Genomic DNA, 27,400 nt, shown 5'->3' with positions numbered 1-27,400 from the left:
GATTCTTGAACGTATCCATTGATCGCGAACAGTAATGCTACACGCACAGCAAATGCGCACAGATTTTGTGCACATATTTTTTGTGGGGCTCACTACGGATCCCACACAAATAATCCAAGCCGTTCATTAAATGTAAAATATTTTTTCAAGGGCCCCCGCAAAAAATCAGCTCAATCCGATACTCATAGATGCTTGATTCAATCATTTAACTTTTCATTCGAATATCAGGGTAATGAAAAGTTAAATGATTAAATCAAACACTTATAGATATTGGATTAAGCTGATTTTTTGCGGATGTCCTTAAAAAAATGTTTTACATTTAATGAACGGATCGGATTATTTGTGTGGGACCCGTAGTGGACCCCATAAAAAATCTGTGCACAAAATCTGTGCACATTTGCTGTGCATGTAGCATTACTCGATGGCGAAAATCCTGTGGAAACTGACTAGAAGTGCACCGATCACCGATGGTACAGATCGGCACGCAAGGCCTATTTTGTGTTTGAGTGTTGCTACAGGGACCGATTGGGGGGACCGAATTCGGACCGACGGCCGCCGGCGGGCCGTCTCCGGCCACCGGACGGCCGATCCGAGCCGTCCAAAAATTTTAAAAAAAAAAACCGAGGGGCCCTACGCGGGAATCAACGTCATCCGAGGTGTGTAGGGTGCTTGATCGGAGCACCCCTTTTCGTGTGTATATGTATAACATATACACACGAAAAGGGGTGCTCCGATCAAGCACCCTACACACCTCGGATGACGTTGATTCCCGCGTAGGGCCCCTCGGTTTTTTTTTTTAAAATTTTTGGACGGCTCGGATCGGCCGTCCGGTGGCCGGAGACGGCCCGCCGGCGGCCGTCGGTCCGAATTCGGTCCCCCCACAATCGGTCCCTGTAGCATTTTTGTTTGTGTTTTGCACAAATGATTTAAATCGTTTATTAATTTTGAAATATTTTTTCAAGTAGCCCTCTAATGGAAATCAACCCAATAAAATAGTTGCAAGTGCTTGATTTAATGAACCAAATTTTCATTCAGAATTTGATATCTTGAATGATAGATTGATATGGATTAAGCAATTTGAGTAATTTGATGGAGCTTTATTCTCACTGGTCCCCTTGAACAAATATCTCAAAATTAATGAATGATTTGGATCATTTGGGTGGAATACGAAAATGGGCCGCACATAGCATTTGTGCACTTCTTGTGGGTTCCCGTAGACGGGTTCGTGCAATTGGGGGTATAAATTTGTGCTCTTTGTGTGCCACTGATTGGTTATCTTTCTTTTCATTATTATATTGATATTGATATTGAGAATAGAGTCCTGCTACATGCACAGCAGATCTGTGCACAGATTGTGCATAGATTTTGTTGTGGGGCCCACCACGGGTCCCACACAAATCATCCGAACCGTTCATTAAATGTAAAACATTTTTTCAAGGGTCCCCGTAAAAAATAAGCTCAATCCGATACCAATAGGTGCTTCATCCAACCATTTAACTTTTCATTCAGATTTTCGGATAATGAAAAGTTATATGGTTGGATCGAGCACCTATAGGTATTGGATTGAGCTTATTTTTTACGGGGACATTTGAAAAAATGTTTTACATTTAATGAACGGTTTGGATGATTTGTGTGGGACCCGTAGTGGGACCCACAACAAAATCTGTGCACAATCTGTGCACAGATCTGCTGTGTGAGTAGACTTTCTGTTGAGAATATCTGCAGAAAAATGTTTTGGTAGTTAACGTTCTTGGACATGCTGTGTGTGTAAGGGTATCTTTGTATGTTAATACTAGCATGTTTGAATAATCAGACTTTGTATGGCGTAACCAAAATTGAATAATCAAAATTTGCTATTTAATCTTTTGATTATTCATTTAAGGATTGTTAATATTAACATGAGAGCTGCTATGAGTGCATCAAACGACAGCGCAATTTTTGGATCCGTTTCGGGGCCACAAAAATGATTGAACCCGCTCATTTTGTCCAAAATATTACGTTTAGGGCCCTTGTAGAAAATGAACTACATCTAATATCGGTAAGGGCGTTTACGAAACATCATACTTTGCTTCAAAATTTAGGCTAAACATCCAACTTTGCTTCGTTTCCCTCATGCTCGCAAGCTTAATTTCCACTACCGGCTAAAAACTCTAGGATTACAAGGGGTTTGCCTGATCGTTAGTAACCCGAAATAGTCGTTTCTTGGGGCCAATTGGAAACCATTTAACATAATTGTGTCACACATGTTATTAGGTTTCAAACACCGCATGCAAGTGTTGGTGGTGGTGTTTCTGGATTGAATGTATTCAACATAATTTGCTATACTTATTATGATGATGGGTAGATGAAAATTATAGTATTTGAGGAGAAGATCCCTTGATAGTGAAAATCCATAATGTTTTAGATTCTGAAAGTTAAGTTTGCACCAATTGTAAAAGACTCTTATCGGCATTCCTAGCGAGAGAACGAATAAACTTCCGTGAAGAAAAAGAACAAGGAATATAAGGATAAGATGCTGAGAAAATTATTCAGAGAATTTTAGACCACAATCACAAATTTGAATTGACTTAGATCAGCAGTCTTTTTATCCATCAACTGGTTTTTTCCTTCCTATGGCTAACTGATTTGTGTACTTTTCTTCAATGACTTCTTCAATTTCAGAGAAATTTCAGTTTGGCGGATTCCATATCACGCTTTTATCATGAAAAAAACGAAAATGGTTAGCTCATTTTTAGTATTTGTTTGGCTGACTTGGAAGTTGGAACCAACATGACTACCTTCTGCCTCATTACTTCCATGAAGGGCTCCGCTCGTTTGCTAAACGAGTCAAAAGTTTGAGCACAAGCTCGACTTGAGCCTTAACAAGCCGAGCCCTTGACGAGCTGAGCTTAGCTATTTACTAAATGAGCTGAATTCAATCGAGTCGAGCCTCCACTCGGCTCGTTTACTAACCGAGCCAAAAACTCGAGCTTGAGCGTGTTTATTTTTTTGAATAAAAAGATAAAGCGCTTCCATTCGTAATTTTTTGAAACTTTTTTTGCACTAATTTTTACATTTTTCAAGAAATTCTCTAAAATGGTACGGAAAAATTGTAACTAGGCATCAAAATGTTTTATACTCTTTTACGTGAAAAATAGTATGACTTCCATAATAGATTAAAATTACACTCCCTCCGTCTCAAAAAGATTGTACAGTCTACAAACCGAAAACTTAATAAAAATGCATTGTTATCAAGAAAAATGCAAACACTTTGTGATAAATTAAAAAAACTCATTGATATTTAGTACTAACTAGAGTAGTAAAAAGTTTAAATTTTTTCGATAAAAATGTATTATTTTTAAGTACTCGTTTTGCAAATCGGACAATCTTTTTAAAACACGGACGGATAGTATATAGAACGAGAGTTCCTCGACGTCTGCACCCCGCGCGCGCTCTCTCTCTCTCTCTCCCTCAATTCCAAATGCAGATCTTACTGTAGGCCAGAATTACATGGATTTGTTCATGTTAGAACTTGGACAGGTTTTTTCAGATCCAGTGGGTTCCTTTTTTCAGCCCACCAGGGTAACCTAACCTTATTTTCTGCTCCTACAAGGCCCAAACAAAAATAAAATGAATGCTAGTTCAGGGCACATTCTTATCCAAGAGAAAGTTACAGAATGTCCATTGAGAAAGTTATCCAACAATGTGGACTAAAAGGGCAAAGTTAGTGCAGTAATATGCAAGAAATATTCAGACATTCCATTGATCAAAATTTGATTTATTGATCTTCATGAATGGCGAGATATAGAAAAAGATGTAAGATCATAACACTATGATCGTGGGTGGAACTCGTATATATGATCGAATAATGATAAAAATTGGATAATAAAGAAAAAGAAAGATGTCGTTAACAGTTGGTAGAAATTAAATCTAGGCTAGCAGCACACCCACTAACTAGATCGACTCGTCAACACAAAAGGGGTACTAAAGTCGGATTGAAACTCGTTTGCAACACCCACTAGCTAGATCGATTCGTCAACACAAAAGGGGTACAAAAGTCGGATTGAAACTCGTTTGCACAAAAGGGTTACTAAAGTCAGATTCAAAGAGTTGCAAAAGTATGGGAAAGGATGGGTTGAATTAACACTTATTACAATAATATCGTCGTAACTTAAAAGTTAGCACGAAAAAGAAATCTATCTTATCTTACTATATACTATAAGAATGGAGTTATTTAAAGTAAAAGGAATTGAAGCTCAATTCTTAACTCTCTCTCCTACATGAAATTTTCTCAAATTTTCATCTTTTTATTCTTTATTTTGCGCTTTTTACGAAATGTAAAATATATACTGGTACTTAGTTGCTTGAAAATGAAACTAAGTTCATCAATGACATAAAAAAAATTACCTAAAATAAAAGGAAGCTCTGTCCTTAACTCTCTCTCCTGCATGGAATTTTCTCAATTTTTCATCTTTTTATTCAAAATTATTCAACGCTTCTGACGAGATGTAAAATATATACTCGTAATAGTTGCTTAAAAATGAAACTAAGTTCATCAATAACATACAAAAAAAAGTCTTTATTTTGCATGAACATATCGTCTTTCTTTATATCTTTTTTTTTATTATTGTGAAATTTTCCTAATTTTAAATTCTAAGAGCCATATATGCCGACACACTGATGTACAAGACAGCAAGAAAAAAGCACTAGCTCATATATTTTTTCCAGTAGCCGTGCATCGAACTGGTAAGACACTAGCAAGAGTATAAAAGTAAATGTAGATAAACTAGACACCACATTGTTTTCCATATATGATTCGATACACTGAACTTAAGGTAAAATCTTATTATAAAAAAAAAAAAGAAGTCAAATTAAAAATATCAAGCTTCTAAACAACTACTCTGTATTTCGTATACTTCTATTTTCAAAGTTACTTATAATTGTGCTGAATAGATCGAAGAACTTCGGAGATCAAAGAAGACATAATTTGCAGTAGTCGTAACCAATACCCCTCACGTTCTCACTTTTTATAGCAAAGGGGTACGATAGCAAGAAATTAAGTGCGTTATTTCACTTACTGTGAATATGCTAGTGAAGCACATCCTACCGATGTTTTTTTTTTTTTTTTCCCCCTTCTATTATCCTACCAATATATGTTGTACAGTTACATAACTCTTTCTGGTGAAGGCCAGGGTTCGTCAAATGAGGAATGTTAGCTACAAAAGAAAGAGATGAAAATCTTTGTTCTTATTTGTTTCCCATTAGTTGGACCACCGTCCTTGATTCCAAGGGCAACTCATGAATTAAAGGCCTTGTCTGGTTTACTAGTATTTCATAACACATCTCCGAAAGGGACCGAAAGTACTGTATTCAAAAAAAACCACCGCCAGTTTTGTTTTTTTGTTTTTTTCTAAGCAAAAAGATTTTATTAATCTTTGAAGAGATTACAAAGATTAAACGGATCATGAGCACACCGTCGAAAAAACGCTATCCGAGAACCAAAACCCATAGAAGGCAAAAAACAACTGAAAACACAACACAAAGAGACAAAGCGCCCGAAACAAACTAGCAACGAAAACTCCCAAAACAACCTAAACAACACCAAGAAATACGGAGAAACAACCCAAATGAAACAAAACTGAAAAAACCTCTAAAACGATGGAATTAAAATGCCAACGAAAGTGAACCACCTTCCTCGAAATCATTAACTTCCTCTGAAAAATAAATCATCTTCCTCCAAAACGTCGAGGGCATGAATCCTTTCCGTTAAACGCTCTTCCTCCAATTCAACAAATTTTTTCAAAATGGAATTTCTGTTCCGAATATCATCGGAAGATAGAGAAGAAGAGGGAATCTTTCTATCCCTGTCCAATAACTTGTCAGCCTTAATTCTAAAGTACTCTTGAAGAAGCTTTTTCTTTTTTTCTTTTCCTGTTTATATATCCTTTTGATTCTCCTTTCCATTTTTTGAATAGCAACTTGGATTGGCCTTTCTCCATGCAAAATGCTCCCTTCCCTTCTCTTCTTCTCATGAGCCACGGTAATCTTTTGAAGTTAAATATTGAATAAATATCGACACATAACCTTCACTTTCTCACAACTTTTACCTCTGATCCACCGTCGCTTTGGCTTTGGGGGCCTATTTTAGTGTCGGCAGAACCCCCCCTCTCTCTCTCTCTCTCTCTCTCTCTCTCTCTAGCTCTCTCTCTCACTTCATATTCAATCATTTCGAAGTTGTAGAAGAGTCCATCTATTGATTATTGACTATCGATCCAAAGCTTTTATTCAAAACCAAAATTTAAGGTACTTCACAGAAGTCACCATACCCATTTAATATTTCCTTGTGTCATCTCCCAACTACTAGTACTAAAAAAACTTTTCCTTCCCTCTTGTTCCACCAAATTCCCATTTTGTTGCTTTCATTGGAAAATACTATTTCATTTAAAAAGAAAGTGGGTTGTGAATATCATTATCCTCTTCCATATGTCATGACATGTTATTATATATATATAGTCATTTTTAAATGAGGAGGTTCTTAATTTAGTTAAAATAAGAACCTCTCCATTTCTCCAATCTACCGTTCGAATTACAATAATTCGAGCCGCTCAATGTATTCAGAACGTGATTTTAAGAGTACCCGCGAGAAATCAGTCAAAAAAATAACCGGAAAGGGCTTCATCCGAGTGGTTTTTATTTGAACCGTTCGATAAAAAACAAACAAAAACTATTCGGATGAAGCCTTTCCGGTCATTTTTTTTGCTGATTTCTCGCGGGTATCATTAAAATTACATTCTGAACACATTAAGCGGCTTGGATCATCAAAATTCTATCAGGAAAGGAAGATCCTTATTTTATTAAGTTAAGGTAGTTCTTAGAATAAGGGGACTATATATATACACACACACACATACATACAGTCATTTTCAAATGAAGATGTTCTTATTTTAGTTAAAATAAGGACCTTTCCATTTCTCGATTGAACTTCGATGATCTAAGCCGCTAAATGTATACAGAACGTGATTTAAGAGTACTTGCGAGAAATCGGCAAAAAAAATGAACGGGAAGAGTTTCATCCGAGCAGTTTTTATTTGAACTGTTCGATAAAAAAATAAACAAAAACTGCTCGGATGAAGCCCTTCCCGGTCTTTTTTTTTTTTTGATTTCCCGCGAGTACCTTTAAAATCACGTTCTGAACACATTGAGTGGCTCGGATTATCGACTTTCGATCGGGAAAGGGAGGTCCGCATTTTATTAAGTTAAAGTGATCCTTACTGGAAGTAGATATATATATATATATATATATATATACACACACACACACACACAGAGGTAATTAATAAAGTATGAAACATGTAATACTGCACTTAGGGCAGGCGGTGAATGTAAAAATGCATGAACGTCTATGAAAAGTGCATCGAAATGTATAAATGGAAAACAATATATGTTACGTGTAGTGAAATTCCTACTCTGTTGACATTATATGAGCATTTCCATAATCGAGTAAAGAAGAACAAGCTTGAATTAATGTAACAATAGTAAAATTTAAAAGACCCTAAATAATTACTCCTACTAAAGAGTACATTGTAGGTAGAATATTTCTCGACATAGGCCATCAAATCATAATCGTCATTTTGTGGAATGGAATATTATATATGATCTAAGCACTTGTTTATTTATTTATTTAAGCACTTTTTAATGTGTGCAAAACCACTGAAGACATATATATTTGTTGTAGCTGCCAAGATCCATCATAAATATGATCATATGATTTGAATACAAAATCTAATATAGACAACAATTATTAAAGGCACCAACACGAATGGACGGCCCTCCCCCCCCCGATAGGCTCCCTTATTCTTCGTCGGCTTATTTAGCTGGGCCCTCTCTCTCTCTCTCTCTCTCTCTCTCTCTCTCTCTCTCTCTGGTATGGCCGACACAACACTAGTGAACAGTACAACAATCCCTCGAATCATTCACGTTTTGGTCTAAAAAAGAAGTGGTTACTGTAGTTTTTGGCTCGTTGTGGACTTCTTGGCATCCATGGTCTGGACCAAGGCCTTGGTGGTTCCGACCAGCACGTGTTCTACGTTTCTGGTGCTTGTTGATTTTTTGGTCTGGACCAGCGCACACTTTGTCCGGACCAGCGTGGTTAGGACAGATTAGTATATAAGCATATTTTAGGGTTTTTTGCTTATTGTATTGCATTCACAGCAGCTTTTCTGTGAGAGGCAAATAGAGGAACTCTGAGAGATCTCATCTGTAGCCCTTTGGGTTTCCGGTTACTTCCGTATAGTGAAACCCTCGATCGTCTGACTGCCCGTGGAGTAGATATTTATTACCAAACCACGTATATCTCTGTGTTCTTTGTGATTGCTCTCTCTCTCTCTCTCTCTCTTTCTCTTCTGTGGTTTGTTCAATTACAAAGCAATTAATCACGTCCATTTCTAAGTTTGTTTACACTTCCGCACAACAGTTACAATTTAATTCTAAGATTTCATTTATGACGACAATAACATGTATATAGGTTACTTACCCAAAAAAAAAAAAAATTTAAAACATGTATATAGGTTCAAATGTATTATGCAATGTTTCAGGGGTATGCCCCGGTGATCCATGTTCTTTTGTTTTTTTTTTAAGAAATCTTAACTTACCAAAAAAAAAGAAATGTATATAGGTTCAAATGTTTAATACTCCTATATGCAATGTTTTTTACTCAGGAAAACACAATTATAACAAGCTGGAAAAAATAAGATCACTGGAAAATAGAGTAATGAAGTGTGCCAGCTACTCAAAGGGCGTCAGTCCTATAACTCAAGGGGCATAGGTTTTACTTGTGTCACGTGACGTTGAATTCCATATATACCCCCCGAAACTTAAGTATTCGGTGCCGATTTAAAAAAATAAATAAAATTTCCCTTAAGTATTGGGTGTATTCACGTGGAGCTCACGAACTTGTAAGTGGAGCTTTTCAATGAACCATTTTCAAAACTTGGAGACCTAATATTATGCAGCAAAAAAAGACCCACCTCAGGTCAAGTACTTCGACATAAATATTCACATCGTCGGGTTCATTGGACATCGGTAATTTGTAAATATTTCGTAATTTTACACATGATGCATAGATTTTCTTCTATCTAGCTTGAAAACTTTCTTCAATGGCGAAAGTCCATAAACACTCCCTCAACTATCACTTCTTCCCATAGAAATTTTCTCACATTTAAAATCGCTCATACAGACCCCCTCAACTACTGGAAACGACAAAAAATGATAACTCCATTAACGGAATGGAGGAAATGACTAAGATACCCTTTTTTAAAAGGCAAAAGTACATAAACACTTTATCAAGTATCACTTTATTCCACGGAGACCCGTAACATTTAGATTATACCCTTATTCTATCAATCATTGTTCTAATCATTTTTTTCATTTTATACAATTTCTTTTTTCCTTACATCAATCATTTTAAAAGAGAACCTTCTGTATATAACCCTAAAATTGCATCTTCACTTATTTCATCCATAAAAGATTGGATTCCACAAAAAGTAGCGTGAAAACCATGGCGCCGAGGCTGCAGGTGCCGCGGTGATTCTTTTGCTGAGAAGGGAAGAAGAAGAGGGGAAAGAGAGAGGTGTGGAAGAAGAGAAGTGGAGGAGAATGGTAGTGGCAATCGGCAGCTGCCATGGCGACTGCTGCGTTGCTTTTTCCATCTCCTTTTTTTGTAATTTGTTTGGGTTCTTTAGAGAGACAGAGACAGAGAGAGTATGTATTGGAGGAGAGAGAAAAGGTCACCAGAGTGGGACGAAACCAGTGGTTAGTCGGTGAGGGTATAGAGAGAGAATAACTTAGATGAAGAGGGAGAGATTACCCGTGGTTAAGAAGGAGGAGGAGAGATTACTTGTGCTAGTTTTGGGTTTTGATTGGAGGTTATTTGTAGAGGGGAGAAAGAGAAGGGTTATATAGGGTGTATGTATGTAATGTAACAAGGGTATTTTTGTCTGATTTATGGATGAGGGGGTTCATCACAAATGGTTTTGAGACGAGAGGGTGTCACTTGGGTAACGGAGATTAGTTGAGGGGGTCTGTATGGGCTATTTTAAATGTGAGAGGGTCTCTGTGAAAAAAGTGATAGTTGAGGGTGTGTTTATGTACTTTCGCCTTCTTCAATTTGCTCTATAACATAGGGGGCGGCTATTCGCAGCCCCGTATTTTTTTCCTTAGCCCGTTAAAAATTTTCAATTATACTCGACAATTAGTTACATAAATTAAAATACATTTTCAGCATACAATTACCAAAATATAATATTTTTTTCAACTGCTATTTACCGAAAATGTATATTCGGCAGTTGTTTACAGAAGGTTGAACATATTTTTGACATGTAGTTACCGAAATATAATCTTGTTTTCAACAACTATTTACCGAAATGTTATGTATGATTTTCAACAACTATTTACCAAAATGTAGTGGGCTAAGGGAGGAAATACGGGGCTGCGAATAGTCGCCCCCATAACATATTGGACTTCAATAAGGGGTTTGCTCCACGAGACTTTAAAATGGGATCTATTTTTAAGCCCAATTCGTACTTGTCCTCTTCGTTGTGTTTTCCGATGCTCTGAACTATCAATAAAAGAAGCAATGTGAACATAACTTGATTTGGATCTCTAGACCTGTCTTTTCTAATGTCTTTCGGCTTTAATTTGGGGACATGATTCAGCAGCAAAACGTCTTTTTTGCTCCTCGGTTCTTGGAGGTACATGGGGCCACTTTATACATGTATTGCCAAATATTAAGTCTATCTCCAATGCTCCCCAATAATTAAAGATTAGATGAATTCTGTTGTTGTTGCTGTCGTCGTACTTGTCCTATTCAAGGATCAATATCAACCATAACAATCAAATTTTATATAATGTTCCAAAAGTTTGACCATAATGCTTTGGCCCAAAAAATCTCTTGTAATTCGTCCATATGTACATACTGTTGGAAAAGAACATCAGAGTTTTCTTTCTACATCCAACTAAAAGATACTTTTATTGTCATTTTTTGCTTTTTGTTTTTGTTTTCTGTGAAATTCGGTGAAAGGAACTGACTGGATTGGATCTTATGAATTATAGCCAGTTATCGCTTGCAGCTGAGAAATGTGTCAAGTAATTCTGATGAATCGTTTTTCGATAATTCAGGTGTCCGGGCTAAAGCTAGCTTACACACATCGACTAATCTTGGAGCCAAATTCCACCGCCTACTTGCCAAACTCAGTATATAGACCGACCCCAAAACCCAAACCGAAGTATTGAAAATATAACAGGGATAATTTCTACACCTCATACTTAATACTAGTTGAATCTGTTATTTTATTTTTTAGGAATTGATTTCTGTCATTTGAACCCACGCCATGTCCCCACCCATAACATCAATACTAATTGCATCATCAAAATTATACGCACAGTACCGAAATATTTCAGAGTCTCATCAGTCATGACTTATTGTAAAGTACGTACGTATCTGTCACATTTCTTATCCTCACAATAGTCCATTTCAGAAAGGCTAAATAATGTGATCTTGTCTTGTCTGCTTATATTAAAAGCAAGCCTAAGAAAATTAAAAAGTATTTTGCGTACCACAAGACCTACCCCATCACTTTACGCGCAATGCTATATACGGACACGACTTCAAACGAAACTCCGGATACAATTGAGTTCGAAGCCGTTGAATGCACGTAATATACCCACATACATTGAACGATTCCGGACACAATTTTGTGTGTCCGGATTGTTTGAAAGTTGAAATGCAATATTGATGAGTGCTCAGATCTTGATTGGCGAAATTGAACAAGAATCTAACCCATATGGCCTGAATCTGACACACGAACTACAGAAAGGTGTCGAGGTGAAAAAACACCTTACTTGGGGGTAAATTTCAAAGATGGAACTGCAAAAGAAATGCATGTTGCTTTCAGTGATACAATTCAGGGGCCCTTATTAGCAAGCAGCAAAAGGCATGAATCATGCGTTAATAGTAGTATCTCTGTTTTTGTACTAATAATGCATTTTCATTTTGCCAATCAGTATATCGATCCAGCTGCTTCCGTGAATCCCATCCAATCACCTATTCTCCATCTCCTCTGGTTTTTTGGTAAGCCTGTATTGGACCGTCGAATATGATCTACTAAAATGTTCATCTCATAGACCGAGCAAAGAAGTACTGACTTTGTGTGTAAATCGGTTTGACCAGACAACCATAGCTATGTTGATGCATACTTTTGCGACGTAAAATATGGTTTATCTTTCAGATCAGTGAGATCACTTTGGTCCGTCCTTTTTCTTGTAAAGTGTGAATAGTTTTCAAGTTTTTTTTTTTTTTTTTCATGGATTACTTCTTTGCTTGGTCTAAGAGATGAGAGGTTCAAATTATCTCTGTGACACAAGTATCAAAACTAGATGACCCGAGGATAGGTGATTGGACAAAAACTGCAACCAACAGGCGGAGGATTCTGATCGTGTCATCACATGTATAAACCTAGCTAGCACAGGATTATACTGTCCCAAGAAGCCATGGTGCCTCAATCCTGAGTCTCAAGATTTATAATTGTAGAATTTTTACCAAGTTGTGCATACAATATATACAATGATAAAGGGAGTTGGGACTTTCAGGTGTACATGATCTTGTCTATTGTCATCATCATCACATAAAAATAAAGCTTCTACAAGCCATTCATTTCATTCGATTCATCGCGCGAATCGCCAATAAAAAAATTAAACTGATGCTACATTGATAATTTCATGATTCTCATCATTTATATCACGTCAGGGAAAAAAAACGTCATATTTGATTTCAAAAATGAATTATGCGAATAAATGTGCTTCGATTATACATCCATAAGTATCTTATCCAACTATTTTTTATAACCACCAACTCGATGAACTGAGAAATTTTTGAATGTTGAGTGGGTACCACGTGGCGGTACCCATCAGTAATCTCAGGCGTCCAAACGTGTTTTGGACGGCCTAGATTTGTTCTCTCTCTTTCTCCTCTCACCCGACCATTCTTTTTCCTCTCTTTCTCTCTCTAAAATCTAGACCATCCAAAATACATTTGGACGGCTGAAATCGCCGACAGAATACCCATGTGTGTGGTACCCGTCTGGCACCCAGAACCTTCTCCGATGAACTCAACCAAACTCGGCTGGGCCCCGGCGAAACATAGCCGGTACTATTAAATAGATACACATCTACCCCTTGCGCATCTCACCTTCTTTAGCTTTTCTGCCCATGCAACCAAAACTATTACACAGCTTTTCTCATAAAGAGGGGAAAAAAGAAGAAGAAAGTAGCTGAGATGAAAACCATTAAATTTAGTACTTTCTATTTTGTCCACAATTTTGCTATCAAACTCCTAAATCTTATTTACACCCATAGTACTGCATGTCAAGGTTTTTAATGGCAGCCATGACCTAGATAGCGTATAGATAACGGAAATTTTTTCAGTGCTGGGTGGGTACCACATGGTGTCTGGCCGCTCAGCGCATTTGAGCCATACATTGCGTTTTTTGACGACTCGGATTTGAAGAGAGAAAATGAGAGAGAAAGGGTTGGGGTGAGAGGAGAGAGAGTTTCAATCCGAGCTGTTTAAAAGTGTATTGAACGGCCCGGATATGCCGAGCGGATACCACGTGGGATATACCCACCGTCACCGAAAAATTTCTCATAAATAACGGTCTTTTGGGCTTTTCCGTACTGTTGCACCAAATATATCGTGGCAGGGTATCAGCCGGTTCTCTTAGTCTATCGGTCCGTTTCCATTCATAGACCGGTTTATGGCTAATACTCGACTGTTACCGGGTGAAAAGGCGCTTTAAATGAACTTTGTCAAAAATGATTTTAAAATTTTACAATCGCTACAATAGATTTTCGCTACAAATCGTTTCATACTCCTGGTTAAGGGTCATCATCAGGTTGGGCCGGGCCGGGCCGGGCCAGCCTGCCAAGTCGCTGCCTAAGCCCGCTCATGGGCCGGGCCGATCGGGCTTTTCTTTTTGGCGGGCCGGACGGGCTGGGCTATCTACAATAAATTGAAGTCCACGCTCGGCCCACGGGCTAGCCCAATTGTCAGGCCGGCAGGCCAAAAACCAGGCGAGCTTAAATTTACTTGGGCAAAACTAAACCACGGGAAAAAAGAAAGGGTTTTGTGGGATTTTGGGCTAATAGGTGGGCCAGTTGACGGGCTTTTGGGCGGGCTCATGGGCCGGGCCTACGGGCGGGCCGAGTAAAAATTCATAGGCCCGAGCCCGCCTATTACAAACTACGGGCCGGGCTAGCCCGCCCGTTTTACGGGCTCGGGCTAGGTAAAAGCCGAGCAGGCCGGGCTGGCTTTGGGCTAAATGATGACCCTTATTCCTGGTACCACATGCCACTATCGTTGCGTGTCTCAATACCGTTATTTAGACGGATCTAGGGTGCGTGTTGCCCCCTCAAAATTAAGGATAGCACTATGTTGCCCCGCCAAGTGGGGTCTGCTTTGGTCTCACTCCAATTTATCGTAAAAATTCACTTTGTAGAGCTCGTCGAATAGAACAAGTATGCAACATTTGCACGATTGGATATTATTAAGTGTCTAATCGGAACACAAATAACTTGGAAATAACGGGTTTCAGTGGGTTTGATCTAGTGTTTCAGATCCATTCTTTTCAATATAAAGGTGTTTTGGTTAGGCACTTAATAATATACAATCTAGTTGATTTTTAGCATACTTATTCTACTCGATGAGCTCTACAAAATAAAAGTTTTTGATCAATCTAAATGAAACCAGAGCTAACCCCACTTGACGGGGCAACACACACCCTGAATCCTATTTAGACATTGCTACATATGCGAGCCAATATGTTACTATTGCTATAAAATTTCTAGCAACTGATTTTGTCACTCTCCTATTTGTTAACGTCACTCTCATTCTTATTTTTATTAAGTAAATTTACTAAAACATCATTATATTTTATTAGGTGAATTTACTAAAATACCCTTACACTTATTTGGTATTATAAAGTGCAAATGTGTTTTAGTAAATCCACCTAATAAAAAACAAGAAAAAAAAGTGGCATTAACAAATACTATCCCTCAGGAATTGGCAAAATCAACTGCCAAATCTCTATGCCAACTTTATTTTTGGTAAACAGTCTCTATGCAAACTTCTCATCACTTTATTGGAGTGTCACTTTATTAGGGTGGGTCCCCCACCAATCTTTTCATTTATATCAAACTGTACTCATGCCATTTCTCCCCGAGGGCTGCTACTCCCCCCCCCCCCCCCCCTGACACACACACCCCCCCGGCTCCACCTTCTTTTTCCCAATTTACCCCCCCCCCCCCCCCTCCCCCCTTTCTCTTTCTCTTTTCCTTTTTTTTTTTTCCACTTTCTGCTTCTTTTTTTCCCTTTTCTTTTCCAGTTTTTTTTTTCATTTTCTTTCTTTCCGGTTTGAATTTTTTTTTCTTTTTAATAATAGGTTCAAGTCTAATTCTAGGCTTTGTAAAGTAATTGAAAGAAAAAAAGTGTTTCAATTGATCATGTTTATCCCACTGTTTTCTTTTTCTTTTTTTTGTCCTTTATAGATTAAAAAATATAGTTACGAAAATAAGTGTTTCAATTTTCAATCCGTTTGAACTGGTGCAAAGTTGTTATTTTTCTGATCATTTCATCCTAAATGGTCATAATAAATTTTTGGCTCCAAGGGTTTTCAATGGACACCCTAAGAGAGTCTTAAAACTAAATAATGAGTCTTAGGGAGTTTGTTGAAAAGTCTTAAACCAAAAAATTCATTATGACCATTTAAAATAAAATAATAAAAAAACGATATTTGCTCTGATTTAATTGAATTGAGAATTAAAGCACTTAATTCTTGAATTATATTTTTAAATATACAAATGGTGTATTTATAGAAATTAAATAAATAAGATATAAGTAATTAAATAAAAAAATAAATTAAAAAGTATGGGGGACCCGGGGGCTCTGCTGCCTCCATTGACATAGTAGCCCCTAAAACGTTTCCGTTTTAGTTATAAAAAAATAGAACCCATCCATTTGCAATCCTATGGAGTATAAACGTGATTTGAAGCAACATACTACTGAATCAGTTAAGAGGATCTATGCTAAATAATGGTTAACAAATTTATAAAATTGTACTATAGTTAAAAAAAAGTAATCCTGAATATAATATTTGTATTATGGATTAGTATGTCGTTTGCAAAATACATTTCGTAATTAGTTCCCGAACACTAATTGTAATCTTAATGAATTTTTTGCTTTACGACCTTTCAACGAGCAACCTAAGACTCATTATTTAGTTTCAGGACTCTCTTAGGGTGTTCATTGAAAGGCCTTGGAGCCAAAAATTTATTACGACCATTTAGGATGAAATGATCAGAAAAATAACATCTTTGCACTGGTTCAAACGGATTAAAAATTGAAACACTTATTTTCGTAATTATATTTTTTAATCTATAAAGAACAAAAAAAGAAAAAAAAACAGTGGGATAAACATGATCAATTGAAACACTTTTTTTCTCTCAATTACTTTACAAAGCCTAGAATTAGACTTGAACCTATTATTAAAAAGAAAAAAAAATTCAAACCGGAAAGAAAGAAAATGAAATAAAATGAAAAAAAAAACTGGAAAAGAAAAAAAAAAAAGAAGAAAAGAAGCAGAAAGTGGAAAAAAAGAAAAGGGAGAGAGAGAGAGAGAGAGAGAGAGAGAGAGAGAGGGAGAGGGGGGCGGGAGAGAGAGAGAGAGAGAGAGGGGGGGGGGGCGGGGGTAAACTGGGAAAGGGAGGTGGGGCCGGGGGGGGGGGGGGTGTGTCAGGGGGGGGGGAGTAGCAATTTACTTTCTCCCCATGTCTACAAGACTACAACTCTATCCCTCTCCCCTCTCTCTCTCTCTCTCTCTCTCTCTCCTGCATTCACACTCAACAGTAATTCTTCTCTCCCCCTCCGCACAATTTTTTTCTCTCTTCATCATCTTGGTATCCCCAATCACATGGCCTTCTTTCTCTCACTCCTCCTCATTCTAATGTCCTCATCAGCCAATGCTGCCTATTGGCCACCCTCCCCTGGCTATTACCCAAGTTCTAGATTTCGGTCCATGAGCTTTTACGAAGGGTTTAGAAACCTATGGGGTCCTGAGCACCAAAGAATGGACAACAATGCATTGGCAATTTGGCTTGATAGGAACTCAGGTATTGGATATAGTCACATTACAACAAACATTTTTCCATTGTTTCTAAGTACAGCCATTTTTTTTGGGTATGTGATTTTTTTTTTTTTTTCACTTGTTTTTTTTGGTTGATTTTGATTGTAACAGGAAGTGGGTTCAAGTCGGTTCGCCCGTTTCGATCCGGGTATTTCGGTGCTTCTATTAAGCTCCAGCGTGGTTATACTGCCGGAGTTATAACAGCTTTCTATGTGAGAAATTGGACTAAAAATTGTCAATACTACTACTAATTATAGCTTGTTTTAGGATGTTTGTGTATCTATAATTGGACATTCGGATCAACGCTACCTACACAATTTTAAAATACATTTCAATATTACAAACGTATCCGAGACCGTTCGATGCACATTAGTCCATACACATCGAACTGTTTTGAATATAATTGTATTCAGACTTGTGTGTGTAGACTTTCTGTTTTCAGAAGTCTTTTTCCACAATACAGATCCCTTTTCATCCCGGTTAGTCAAAATGACAAACAAAAAAAAACCCCTTCTATCTGAATTTTGAGATGGGATATTTGGAAATAATAAAATATGAAACTAATGAGAACAAAGAAAAGAAGGGCAATTTGACAAAGGGGAGGGTGAAAATCATGTTTCTTAATCAAAATAGACATCTAATCGGTGACAACATTACAGAAGGCCTCAATAAAATCAAGCGTGTATGCAATTCTATGTGATTCGAACTCCTGACGTACTACGTTATATGAGACGCTTATTACGGCTCAACTTATCACTCAACCAATTATTCAGGGTCAAATTCGTGTATATCGGTGTCCCATATAATTTTGTGCTGAATTTAAATATTTCTTGGTTTGCCAATGGCAGCTTTCAAACAATGAGGCTCATCCGGGGTACCATGATGAGGTGGACATTGAATTCCTAGGGACAACATTTGGGAAGCCATATACATTGCAGACCAATGTTTACATCAGAGGAAGTGGGGATGGGAGAATTATAGGGAGAGAGATGAAGTTTCATCTCTGGTTTGATCCCACTCAAGGTTTCCATCACTATGCAATCCTATGGAGCCCTAAGGACATTATGTGAGTAGCATTATATAATTTTGACAATTAATTTCTCAGTTGTGAACAATATATCAAGAATCCAATCTTACTTTAGCAACTTCAGATATATATATAAAAAAAAAAACCTTACTTTGGCAACTTTGATTGGCTTGGATTGTTTGTTGACCCATAGAATCAGAATGATTTTTTTGATAATCGCATCTTCAGCCCAACTTATGCGGAACCTTACTAATTCTAGGGCCTGAAGTTAATGATCGAATAAATCTCCGAGAATAATGTTCATTTTCATTGGACTATGACAAATTGGTGCCCGGCATTGCCCAATATGTTGTTTGGAGCCGAATTGTGGTCCAAAAGTAATGTGCAAAATAGAGTGCAATCTGAATAAAAATAGTTCGGGCTTGTTTGTTTTGGGGCTTTAAAACTTCTACACACGCACAGTCCTTAATACATTTTCTCTATCTATCTTTTTTCACTCAAACCTCCTTCAAATCGCAAAACAAACAAGTGATTCATGAACGTCAAAAGGGCAAATATTGTACTGGTTTTATAAATTTGTAGTCTCACGAAAAGAAGATACCTTTTTTGTCCTTAATTTTTGTACTTATCAATGAATTTCATCTGTTTTCCAGATTCTTTGTGGATGATGTTCCCATAAGGAGGTACCCAAGGAAGAGTGACGCAACTTTCCCACTAAGGCCCATGTGGGTTTATGGATCCATATGGGATGCCTCATCTTGGGCCACAGAGGATGGAAAATACAAGGCCGATTACCGGTACCAACCATTCGTCGGGTCGTACACGGATTTCAAAGCAACCGGTTGCACCGCCTACGCCCCGCGGTGGTGCCACCCAGTCTCCGCCTCACCATTTCCCTCCGGCGGCCTCAGCAGCAGGCAAAGAATGGCCATGAGCTGGGTCCATAGCCACTCCTTGGTATATGACTATTGTAGGGACCAAAAGAGGGACCATTCCCTGACACCAGAGTGTTGGGGTTAAATGAAGGCAAAATTCATCCTATACCCATATGTTGGAAGTCACTCAAATCTTTACTTTTTACTTGTCTTGTAAACACTCTTTTTGAGATTGGTCCCACTTGGCAAAGCAATTGCAAGAGTGGTTGATTATTATCCAAGCCTCCAAAAGGATAAATAAACATAGAAATGTAAATTTTTGTGTGGTTATGGTTGTGTGCATTGCTTGGACAATGAGGGGAGAGATGAATAAAAGCGATGGACTAAGTACCCTTCTACCCGAGAGTATATTTTTCCCTTCTACCCGAGGGTATCTTTTAATATATATATATATATATATATATAGGGCACTTCTAATGCGGGCGCCCGCATTCAAGCAAGTTGCGGACCACACCATTTCTCCCTTTTTCCGATTGAATTTTGATGATCCGTGCCGTTCAATGTGTTCAGAAAGTGATCTTAAGGGTACCCGCAAAAAATCAGGAAAAAAATGACCGGGAAGGGCTTGATTTGAGCAGTTTTTATTTGAACCGTTCAATAAAACATAAACAAAAACAGCTCGGATGAAGCCCTTCCCGGTCTTTTTTTTGCTGGTTTCTCGCGAGTACCTTTAAAATCATATTGTGAACACATTGAGCGGCTCAAATCATCAAAATTTGATCGGGAAAGGCAAAGTCCGCAACTTGCTTGAATGCGGGCGGCCGCATTAGAAGTGCCATATTTATATATATATATATACACACACACACACACACATACACATAGCAAATTTCCAAAGAGGGATCTCGCACGGCCTTACCGTGCGGGACTCCCCTTTTCCGATCGAATTGCGATAATCCGAGCCGCTCAATGTGTTCAAAACGTGATTTTAAAGGTACTATCAAGAAATCAACAAAAAAAAATGATCGGGAAGGGATTGATCCAAGCAGTTTTTTACTGAATCATTCAATAAAAAACTATTCAGATCAAGCCCTTCCCGATCATTTTTTTTGCTGATTTCTCGCTAGCACCCTTAAAATCACATTCTGATCACTTTGAGCAGCTCGAATCGTTGCAATTAGATCGGGAAAGGGGAGTCCCGGACGGTAAGGCCGTGCGGGATCCCTTATATGATCCGGACTCATATATATACGGGGTGGTTCCGATGACACTTAAAAAAACCCTTAAAAAACCTCCCAAGTTTCCGATCGAATTTTGATGATCCGAGCAGCTCAATGCAATCAGAACGTGATTTTAAAGGTGCCCGTGAGAAATCAGCAAAAAAAATGACCGGGAAGAGCATCATCCGAACAGTTTTTTATTGAACATTATTAAACGGTTCAATAAAAAACTGCTCAAATCAAGCCCTTCCCGGTTAGTTTTTTTGCCAGTTTCTCGGGGACACTTTTAAAATCACGTTCTGAACACATTGAGCGGCTCGAATCATCAAAATTTGATCGGGAACTATGAGATTAAGATTTGAAGAATTTTTTTAAGTGTCCCTGGAACCGCCTATATATATATAGACACACACACATACAAATTATGACTTTTTGAATAGAAATACGTTAGTGTTTTCAACTAGTTGATTGAATCTCATGGATTCAGAGGATCAATTTGAGTGAGTGCATTCATCATTCATTTCTAGGAAAGGCAAAGAGTTGGCCCATTATTTTAGCAATGAGTTATGTGTAAGGTATTGGATGCTCCTTGGGGGGTATTAATTATCAAAACACGTTCTTAGCCATCATTTTTCCAAAATTAAGTTGGGTGATTGGTGATTGGTGCTGCCTGGATGTTCTTTTGTTTTCCTCCTTATAAGTTGGGTGAACAGTTGTAGAAAATAAAATTATTCCAGACTCATATATATATATATATATATATAGACACACACACACACACACAAATGATGACTTTTTGAATAGAAATACGTTAGTGTTTTCAACTAGTTGATCGAATCTCATGGATTCAGAGGATCAATTTGAGTGAGTGCATTCACCATTCATTTCTAGGAAAGGCAAAGAGTTAGCCCATTATTTTAGCAATGAGTTATGTGTAAGGTATTTGATGCTCCTTCGCGGGTATTAATTATCAAAATACGTCTTTAGCCGTCATTTTCCCAAAATTAAGTTGGGTGATCCATGATTGGTGATTGGTCATGCCTGGATGTTCTTTTGTTTTCCTCCTTATAAGTTGGGTGAATAGTCGTAGAAAACAAAGTTATTACTCCTGTCTTAATTTGGGAGGCAAAAGTACAAATTAAGCTTAATCAAGTTTATCTGCCATATCCTTTTGATTTTGGACTCAACTTTTTTTTTTATTGGTAAAGGGATCACAGGCACATCGGCATACGTCACCTGAGAAACAAAACCAAAAGAAGGCAAGATGCCAACCAACAACACCACAATCAAACACCGAAAACCCAAAAAAAACAACCCAGCGACAGGCAATAATACCAAAACAAACTAAAGCCAAGAGACCAACCCAAAACCACGACAAACAAAATGAAAAAAACAAAACCGAAATCGATGGAAATAACCCAAAACTGTAAAACCATAGAATTGAAATTCCAGAGAAAGAGAGGCTCCATCCTCGAACATATCATCATCCTTCGCGAAAACAAATTCATCTAAATCGTCGAGAGCATTAATCCTTTTCACTAATTCCTCATTCTCCATTTCAATGAATTTCCTTTAAGTTATAGCTTCTCCCTTTGGACTTAACTTGCAAGGGGTCTTTCTTGTTGTTAGGGAAAATGACAGTCAATGACGTGTTTTAATAATTAATATCCACCTAGGACATACTGAGAACATTTGTTAATGCTGAAAATGTCCTTAACGGATATTAATTATCAAAACACGTCCTGAGCCGTCATTTTCCCTTCTTGTTAAGGAGGTCTACAAAAACCACTTTTGTTTTCAATAGAATAAATAACCAAATTTAAGCAAAACTTTTTGACCGCCTTGGCTTAGGACCGGGTAGGACTCCGTCCTAAATATATTTTGGGGTGTTTGGGAGTCCTTTTTTCTATTATGCATCACTTATAATTTACTATGCACAATTCTCATAATAATCTTATTAGATGTATAATTTACAATGCACAATTCTCATAATAATCTAAAGATGAATAACTTAACATCCACAATTCCTAATCTAAGAAATAAGGGTTGTTTAGGAGCCAGATTACGGATTGTCATTTTTCATTTCTAGTTTTTCTTGTTTGGGAGCCAAATTTTGAGATTGCATTGTCTCACAATGCATTCTAAAAAGTCAAAACTACACTTTAGAGGCACAATTTGATAATCAACTATGGAAGAGTTTTTTTATTCTCATTTTAGATTATCTTCCCAAATACATATTCTATTTTGAGCATATCCTCTTAATATAAATAATACTCAGTTGCAAAATTTATTCTGCATCTATCTTCCAAACACTCTACCAGATTCATAATCTATTCGGTCCACAATTCAAAATCAATACTAATTCACAATCCAAAATGTAAAATGCAAAAATAATTAAGCTCTCAAACAGGCCCTATAATTGGCTCCCAGCTGCCTATGTAATCATTGAGCCTCGAACCTAAAAATAAATTCGAGACGAGTGGAATAAAATTGGACCACGTCCATTGAGGTTCTGGAACAATAACTTGTCACATGAGATTCATTAATTTTGCCCTGAATGATAGCTTTGTTACCTTAGGCTGACTGACAGAAAAACTCTGTTTACATGTGAACTCATGTCACCACAAAAATCCCAATTTTAAACAGGGTGCAATGATTGAGAAAGATGGTTAATAAGTTGGTGTGAAAAAACAGTTGTAACAGTGTAAAACATGAGTGAGTCCTAGGTTATCTTTATCCCCCTCGCAAAGTTATACTTTTTGCTCATCACCAATAGTTTCCCCTTTTCTTTCTCATTATTCTAATGTTGGGTTTCCCCTAAAGAGTGTTTGTCTGTAGGGTAGGATTTTAAAGAAGTTGTTTTCGCTAAATAGACTCTTAGTTGATGTAAGAAGAATGATTTATCTCAAACTCCGAGTTTTTGTGAGGTTTTAGCCCGTTTAGTATGTTTAGACAATAAGGGAAACTCAGCCTAAAAAAAATTCATACTCAATGCACAAGACTCACACTTAAAATTAATCTTATATAAAAATATTGATGAAATTATCATATTATAATGCGACATTCCGGCAATAAACCAAATCCTTGCTTGCATGAGCTTTAAAACTAAAATTGGCATTAAAATCCATGTTTAGATAGATATGCAAAGATACATATTTTGACATGCAATTTAGAACCACCAGTGTTAGGAACATGTGTGAAAGATTGAGTATCATATTTTGGATAAATAAAAAAAAGGATTGGACCTTAATATACAATTGAGAGACTTACCACTTACAAGGCTTTAGCCTTGTAAGTAGATATGAGTTATCCAATATATATTGGGTCCATCTGATGAGGTGTGAACTCTGTGGGTACTTCCCAACGAACATGCACATGGGAAAACCCCAGGCGGAATATTGGACTCCCAACAACAAAGTTACAGGGTCAAGCTCACTTGCAGTGGTAGTCGTGTAAACAAAATGCCTTGTGAGAGATATTTTGTTCTACTCGCTCCATAATGAGGCAGCAGAAACCTAAGGGGAAGTCGCGAGTTCGAAGTCCCTATGGTCATATGACGCCAAGGGGGAGATAGCTACGCTGATCACCTCCTCCTTCACCTGTTTTGCTAAGGAAACAAAAAATTTAGAACCACCGGGAATACGCATTAAAATACCATGCATCTAGATTTAGCACATATATACATTTTCAAGCAAAACTAATTTGTCGGACTATAATTATGTTTGTGTTTCTAAAAACATAAAATAGATTTTAAAAAATTGTTGGACCAACCCACTTTTGGGTATTGATAGGGGACCAAGCTTTTCAAACAAGATCTCATCATAAAAGATCAAATTTCATGAAACAGATTAGTAGTGGCCCTCCATCTATCTATTTAGATGTTTGTATGTGAAACATGTTTCTTTTCCTATAGCAGCTAAAACTGGAATTATTCAATGATTATGGAAAAGTTTGGGGGGCATGAATCCAATGAGTGAAGCAAATGGGGTCTAGGTGGGGAGCTTTTGAGCTTTCGATATGGTTTTTTAGTAAGAAAAAAGAAAAGTTTGCAAAAACCCTCTTAATTTCGGGCCACTGAAATTGATAGCAAGTAAATAGTAAACGTTTTTATTGGAAAATTCGGAAAAAAAAAGGTAACGATTTATCAAATCGACGCAATCTATATCTATTAATTTCCTGCGAATTGCTTAGATTCTCCAAGTTTAACTCCAAATTTAGCAGATCTATGTTATTTTAAAGTTTCGTAAGTGCAACAATTTTGAAAACATTCACAACTATAAAAAATAAAAAAAATTAATTAAAAAAAAAAAACAAAAACACTCCACATCGTCTAACCTTCACTTTTAAAAAAACAAAAAACAGCTCAATATAGTACTACTACAGTATCTTGTGATCGCAGAGTTAATAAATAGACTTGATACATTTATGATGGTGGGGCATGGGATCTTGTCCCCCATCATGCCATGTCATGTCCATTTGTATTGAGCCATTACATCCATTGTCTTAATGTATGGAATGACCCATGCCATCCATTATAAGTTAGCAGTCTAATTAATTAGGACCCACAAGAGCTTTGCATGCAGAGAAGGTGTGACTTGTCTAGAATCTAGATGGCTCCAAATCGTGCATGTGGTCTACCCTCTCTGTTCTCTGATGTGTTCAAGTAAACGAACCATCTACGATAATTGTTCTGGACAGTTATTCTACAGTAATTGTTGCAGACCGAACAATTACTGAAGCTATCTCACAAGTATGCATTACAGGAATAATTCTAATCGGTGAAAGTATCATGCATTGTGAGTAAGCTCCGGTATTTGGTTCCAAATCGTGTGAGGAGCTCCGGTATTTGGTTGCGGACTGCATGCACGGCGAGTAGCTCCGGTATTCGTTTACTTGGTATTTGGTTGCTACACTCACAATGCATAATGTCGAATCGTGCCGTGTGAGAAGCTCCGGTATTTGGTTGCGGACCACATGCATGGTGAAATTATCGTGCATTGTGTTCAACTAAACGATTCAATTATAATTGTGTCCAGACCAAATACCAAAAAGAATCTGAAACCTTACAATTGTTCCTGTGTTATACTCCATCTGTCCCAATTTGGTTGTCTAATATTGGGAATCCAACTTATTTAGGAAGCATAATCTAAAAGTAGTTTACTTCTCATTTTTTAACCTTCAACTTTTTTGAAAAGTTATTTTTTTATTTTTTATTTTTAAAAAAAAGCAAGGGCAGAAAAGAAATTTTATCTATTTAAAAATCAAATGAACAAACAAATTGGAACAAGGCAAAGTCAAAAAGTGGACAAACAAATCAGGATGGATGAAGTATGAATTAAACGAAGTGGGCCCTCCTTGATGTAGGCATCCTTTTATTTCTGGAGGTGAGAGCAGCCAAACAAAATGCATCAAATGACTTGTTTATTTATTTGATTTTTTGTCAATCGATAGAAGGGGGATAAGGGAAGGGGCGCTGCAATTCGCATCGACAAGACTCGAACCCAAGTATTTTACCTGATGAGGGAGTGCCACTACAACTAGGTCAATTCCTTGGTCTTCTTGTTTATTGTTTAGATGTGACCAAAAGACTCACACCTACAAGAAAAGATATAGTACTATAAATTATATTACTCACATAAAGCTTCCGCAAACCGACTTTAGCTCAGTTGGTAGAGCGGAGGACTGTAGTGGGTAAAGCCTGGCAGAATATCCTTAGGTCGCTGGTTCGAATCCGGCAAGTCGGAAATCAGCTTTTTCCTGTTTTCTTTCTTTGATTTTTGCGCACAATCTCAGTTTCTATTTTTGAAAAAACAGTACCCCCTTACCATTTTTTGCATACTTTTTTCTGGCTGCAATTTTTTTTTTTTTTTTTTTATAGAATTCAAAACCATCTTCCCTTATTTTTTTAACAATAAATTGCTTACAAAAAGACTCGAGATATGGGTCTTCAAAATTGTTACGTACAGTACATTTTGTGTTTCCGATAAAAGAAGACTAAATTAAAAAACAAAACTATGCATTTGTCTCGTGGTTTCGGATGTATACAGTAGACAGCCCCAGGAGAAAAGTCCACGAAACAAATAAGGGCAAGCCCGTGATAAGATCATTGTTTAGCTTTTGTGCGGAAGTTGCTTTGCATAACTCACCCACACCAAAATACACGGTGTTTGCCACTTGGCTACTTGTTATCACACCTTTCAAAGAATAATATCCATATTTTTCTTGTGAAAACAGTCGATGTGAAACTCCATTTGTTACCCCTGGATATATTTGTGCGACATCTGGTGAAATCAACCAAACATCAATTCTAGAAAATTATATCCTGAATAAATCGCTTGCACTGTAGTTAAGAGCATTAGTCAAGAACACAGCTGCAGTTGATCAAATCTAATGGCTTTCTTGATCACTCAATCTACTTTAAGCCCTCTATAATTAACAAAAAAGTTTTATATTTCAGCACACGCTGCATAATGGCTGTGGCAATGGTTACGGCCATTAAGAAGGAGAGAGAGAGAGAGAGAGAGAGTGTGTGTGTGTGTTCTTCTACCTATTTCAACCGGTATACATATAGTAGGCATACTTCTTTCAGAAGCATATGATTAATCGTCTGCTTTTTCACGTTCTGTGAACGGACAGGTCTGAATCTTGTAAACAAGCAAGCCCTATTGTTAGGAGTGACTGCTTGCTTAGTTAAGAATGACGGACTTCCTTAGTTAGCTTTCCAGCAAGTAAAGGACAATGAAGAGGACGAGAGCATACCAATCTCCGAGCGGTGCACTCCCTATCTGCCGGTTCTTTCCTCTTTGTCGTTCATTCACTACCTCGTATGCTCCTACCCGCTTCTGCTTCCTGATTCGACTCATTCCTTCAAGTTGGATCAGGGGCGGTAGCCCTTTCAGACTTGAATTCCGATTAAGCTGGACTAATAGCCTTCGACGGTGAGAGAACCAACTTCCATAACACCACTTGCCTTTAAATGAAGATGTGTATATTGTGAAACCTTAATAGATTGTCTTGTTCTAGAGTCCATAATAAGAGAATCTGGTACTTACACATGCACCTCTGGCC

General features: G+C 37.4%; 1 protein-coding gene and 1 non-coding gene across 2 annotated transcripts; both read left to right on the top strand.

Annotated features, from left to right (window-relative positions):
* Window positions 1-16,874: 16,874 nt before the first annotated feature.
* On the top strand, window positions 16,875-19,442 carry LOC131320989 (probable xyloglucan endotransglucosylase/hydrolase protein 32). Its single transcript, XM_058351952.1, has 4 exons — window positions 16,875-17,196; window positions 17,322-17,422; window positions 18,059-18,276; window positions 18,891-19,442. The coding sequence occupies exons 1-4, from the start codon at window positions 16,998-17,000 to the stop codon at window positions 19,255-19,257; spliced, it is 885 nt and encodes a 294-aa protein (XP_058207935.1). The 5' UTR covers window positions 16,875-16,997; the 3' UTR covers window positions 19,258-19,442.
* A 6,541-nt stretch (window positions 19,443-25,983) lies between these two features.
* TRNAY-GUA (transfer RNA tyrosine (anticodon GUA)) lies at window positions 25,984-26,076 on the top strand. The gene is made up of 2 exons: window positions 25,984-26,020; window positions 26,041-26,076. It is a non-coding gene; the product is annotated as a tRNA-Tyr (tRNA).
* Window positions 26,077-27,400: the final 1,324 nt, after the last annotated feature.

This window comes from Rhododendron vialii, chromosome 3a, assembly GCF_030253575.1.
Source record: "Rhododendron vialii isolate Sample 1 chromosome 3a, ASM3025357v1".
Lineage (NCBI taxonomy): Eukaryota > Viridiplantae > Streptophyta > Magnoliopsida > Ericales > Ericaceae > Rhododendron > Rhododendron vialii.
This window is presented reverse-complemented; position numbering and strand designations above follow the sequence as displayed.

Excerpts from the sequence above, each read along its gene's own strand:
- LOC131320989 (XM_058351952.1), top strand. The coding sequence starts at position 16,998 with ATGGCCTTCTTTCTCTCACTCCTCCTCATTCTAATGTCCTCATCAGCC. Across the intron at positions 17,423-18,058 it reads GAGTTATAACAGCTTTCTAT|CTTTCAAACAATGAGGCTCA; the intron begins GTGAGAAATTGG and ends TGCCAATGGCAG. Across the intron at positions 18,277-18,890 it reads TGGAGCCCTAAGGACATTAT|ATTCTTTGTGGATGATGTTC; the intron begins GTGAGTAGCATT and ends TCTGTTTTCCAG.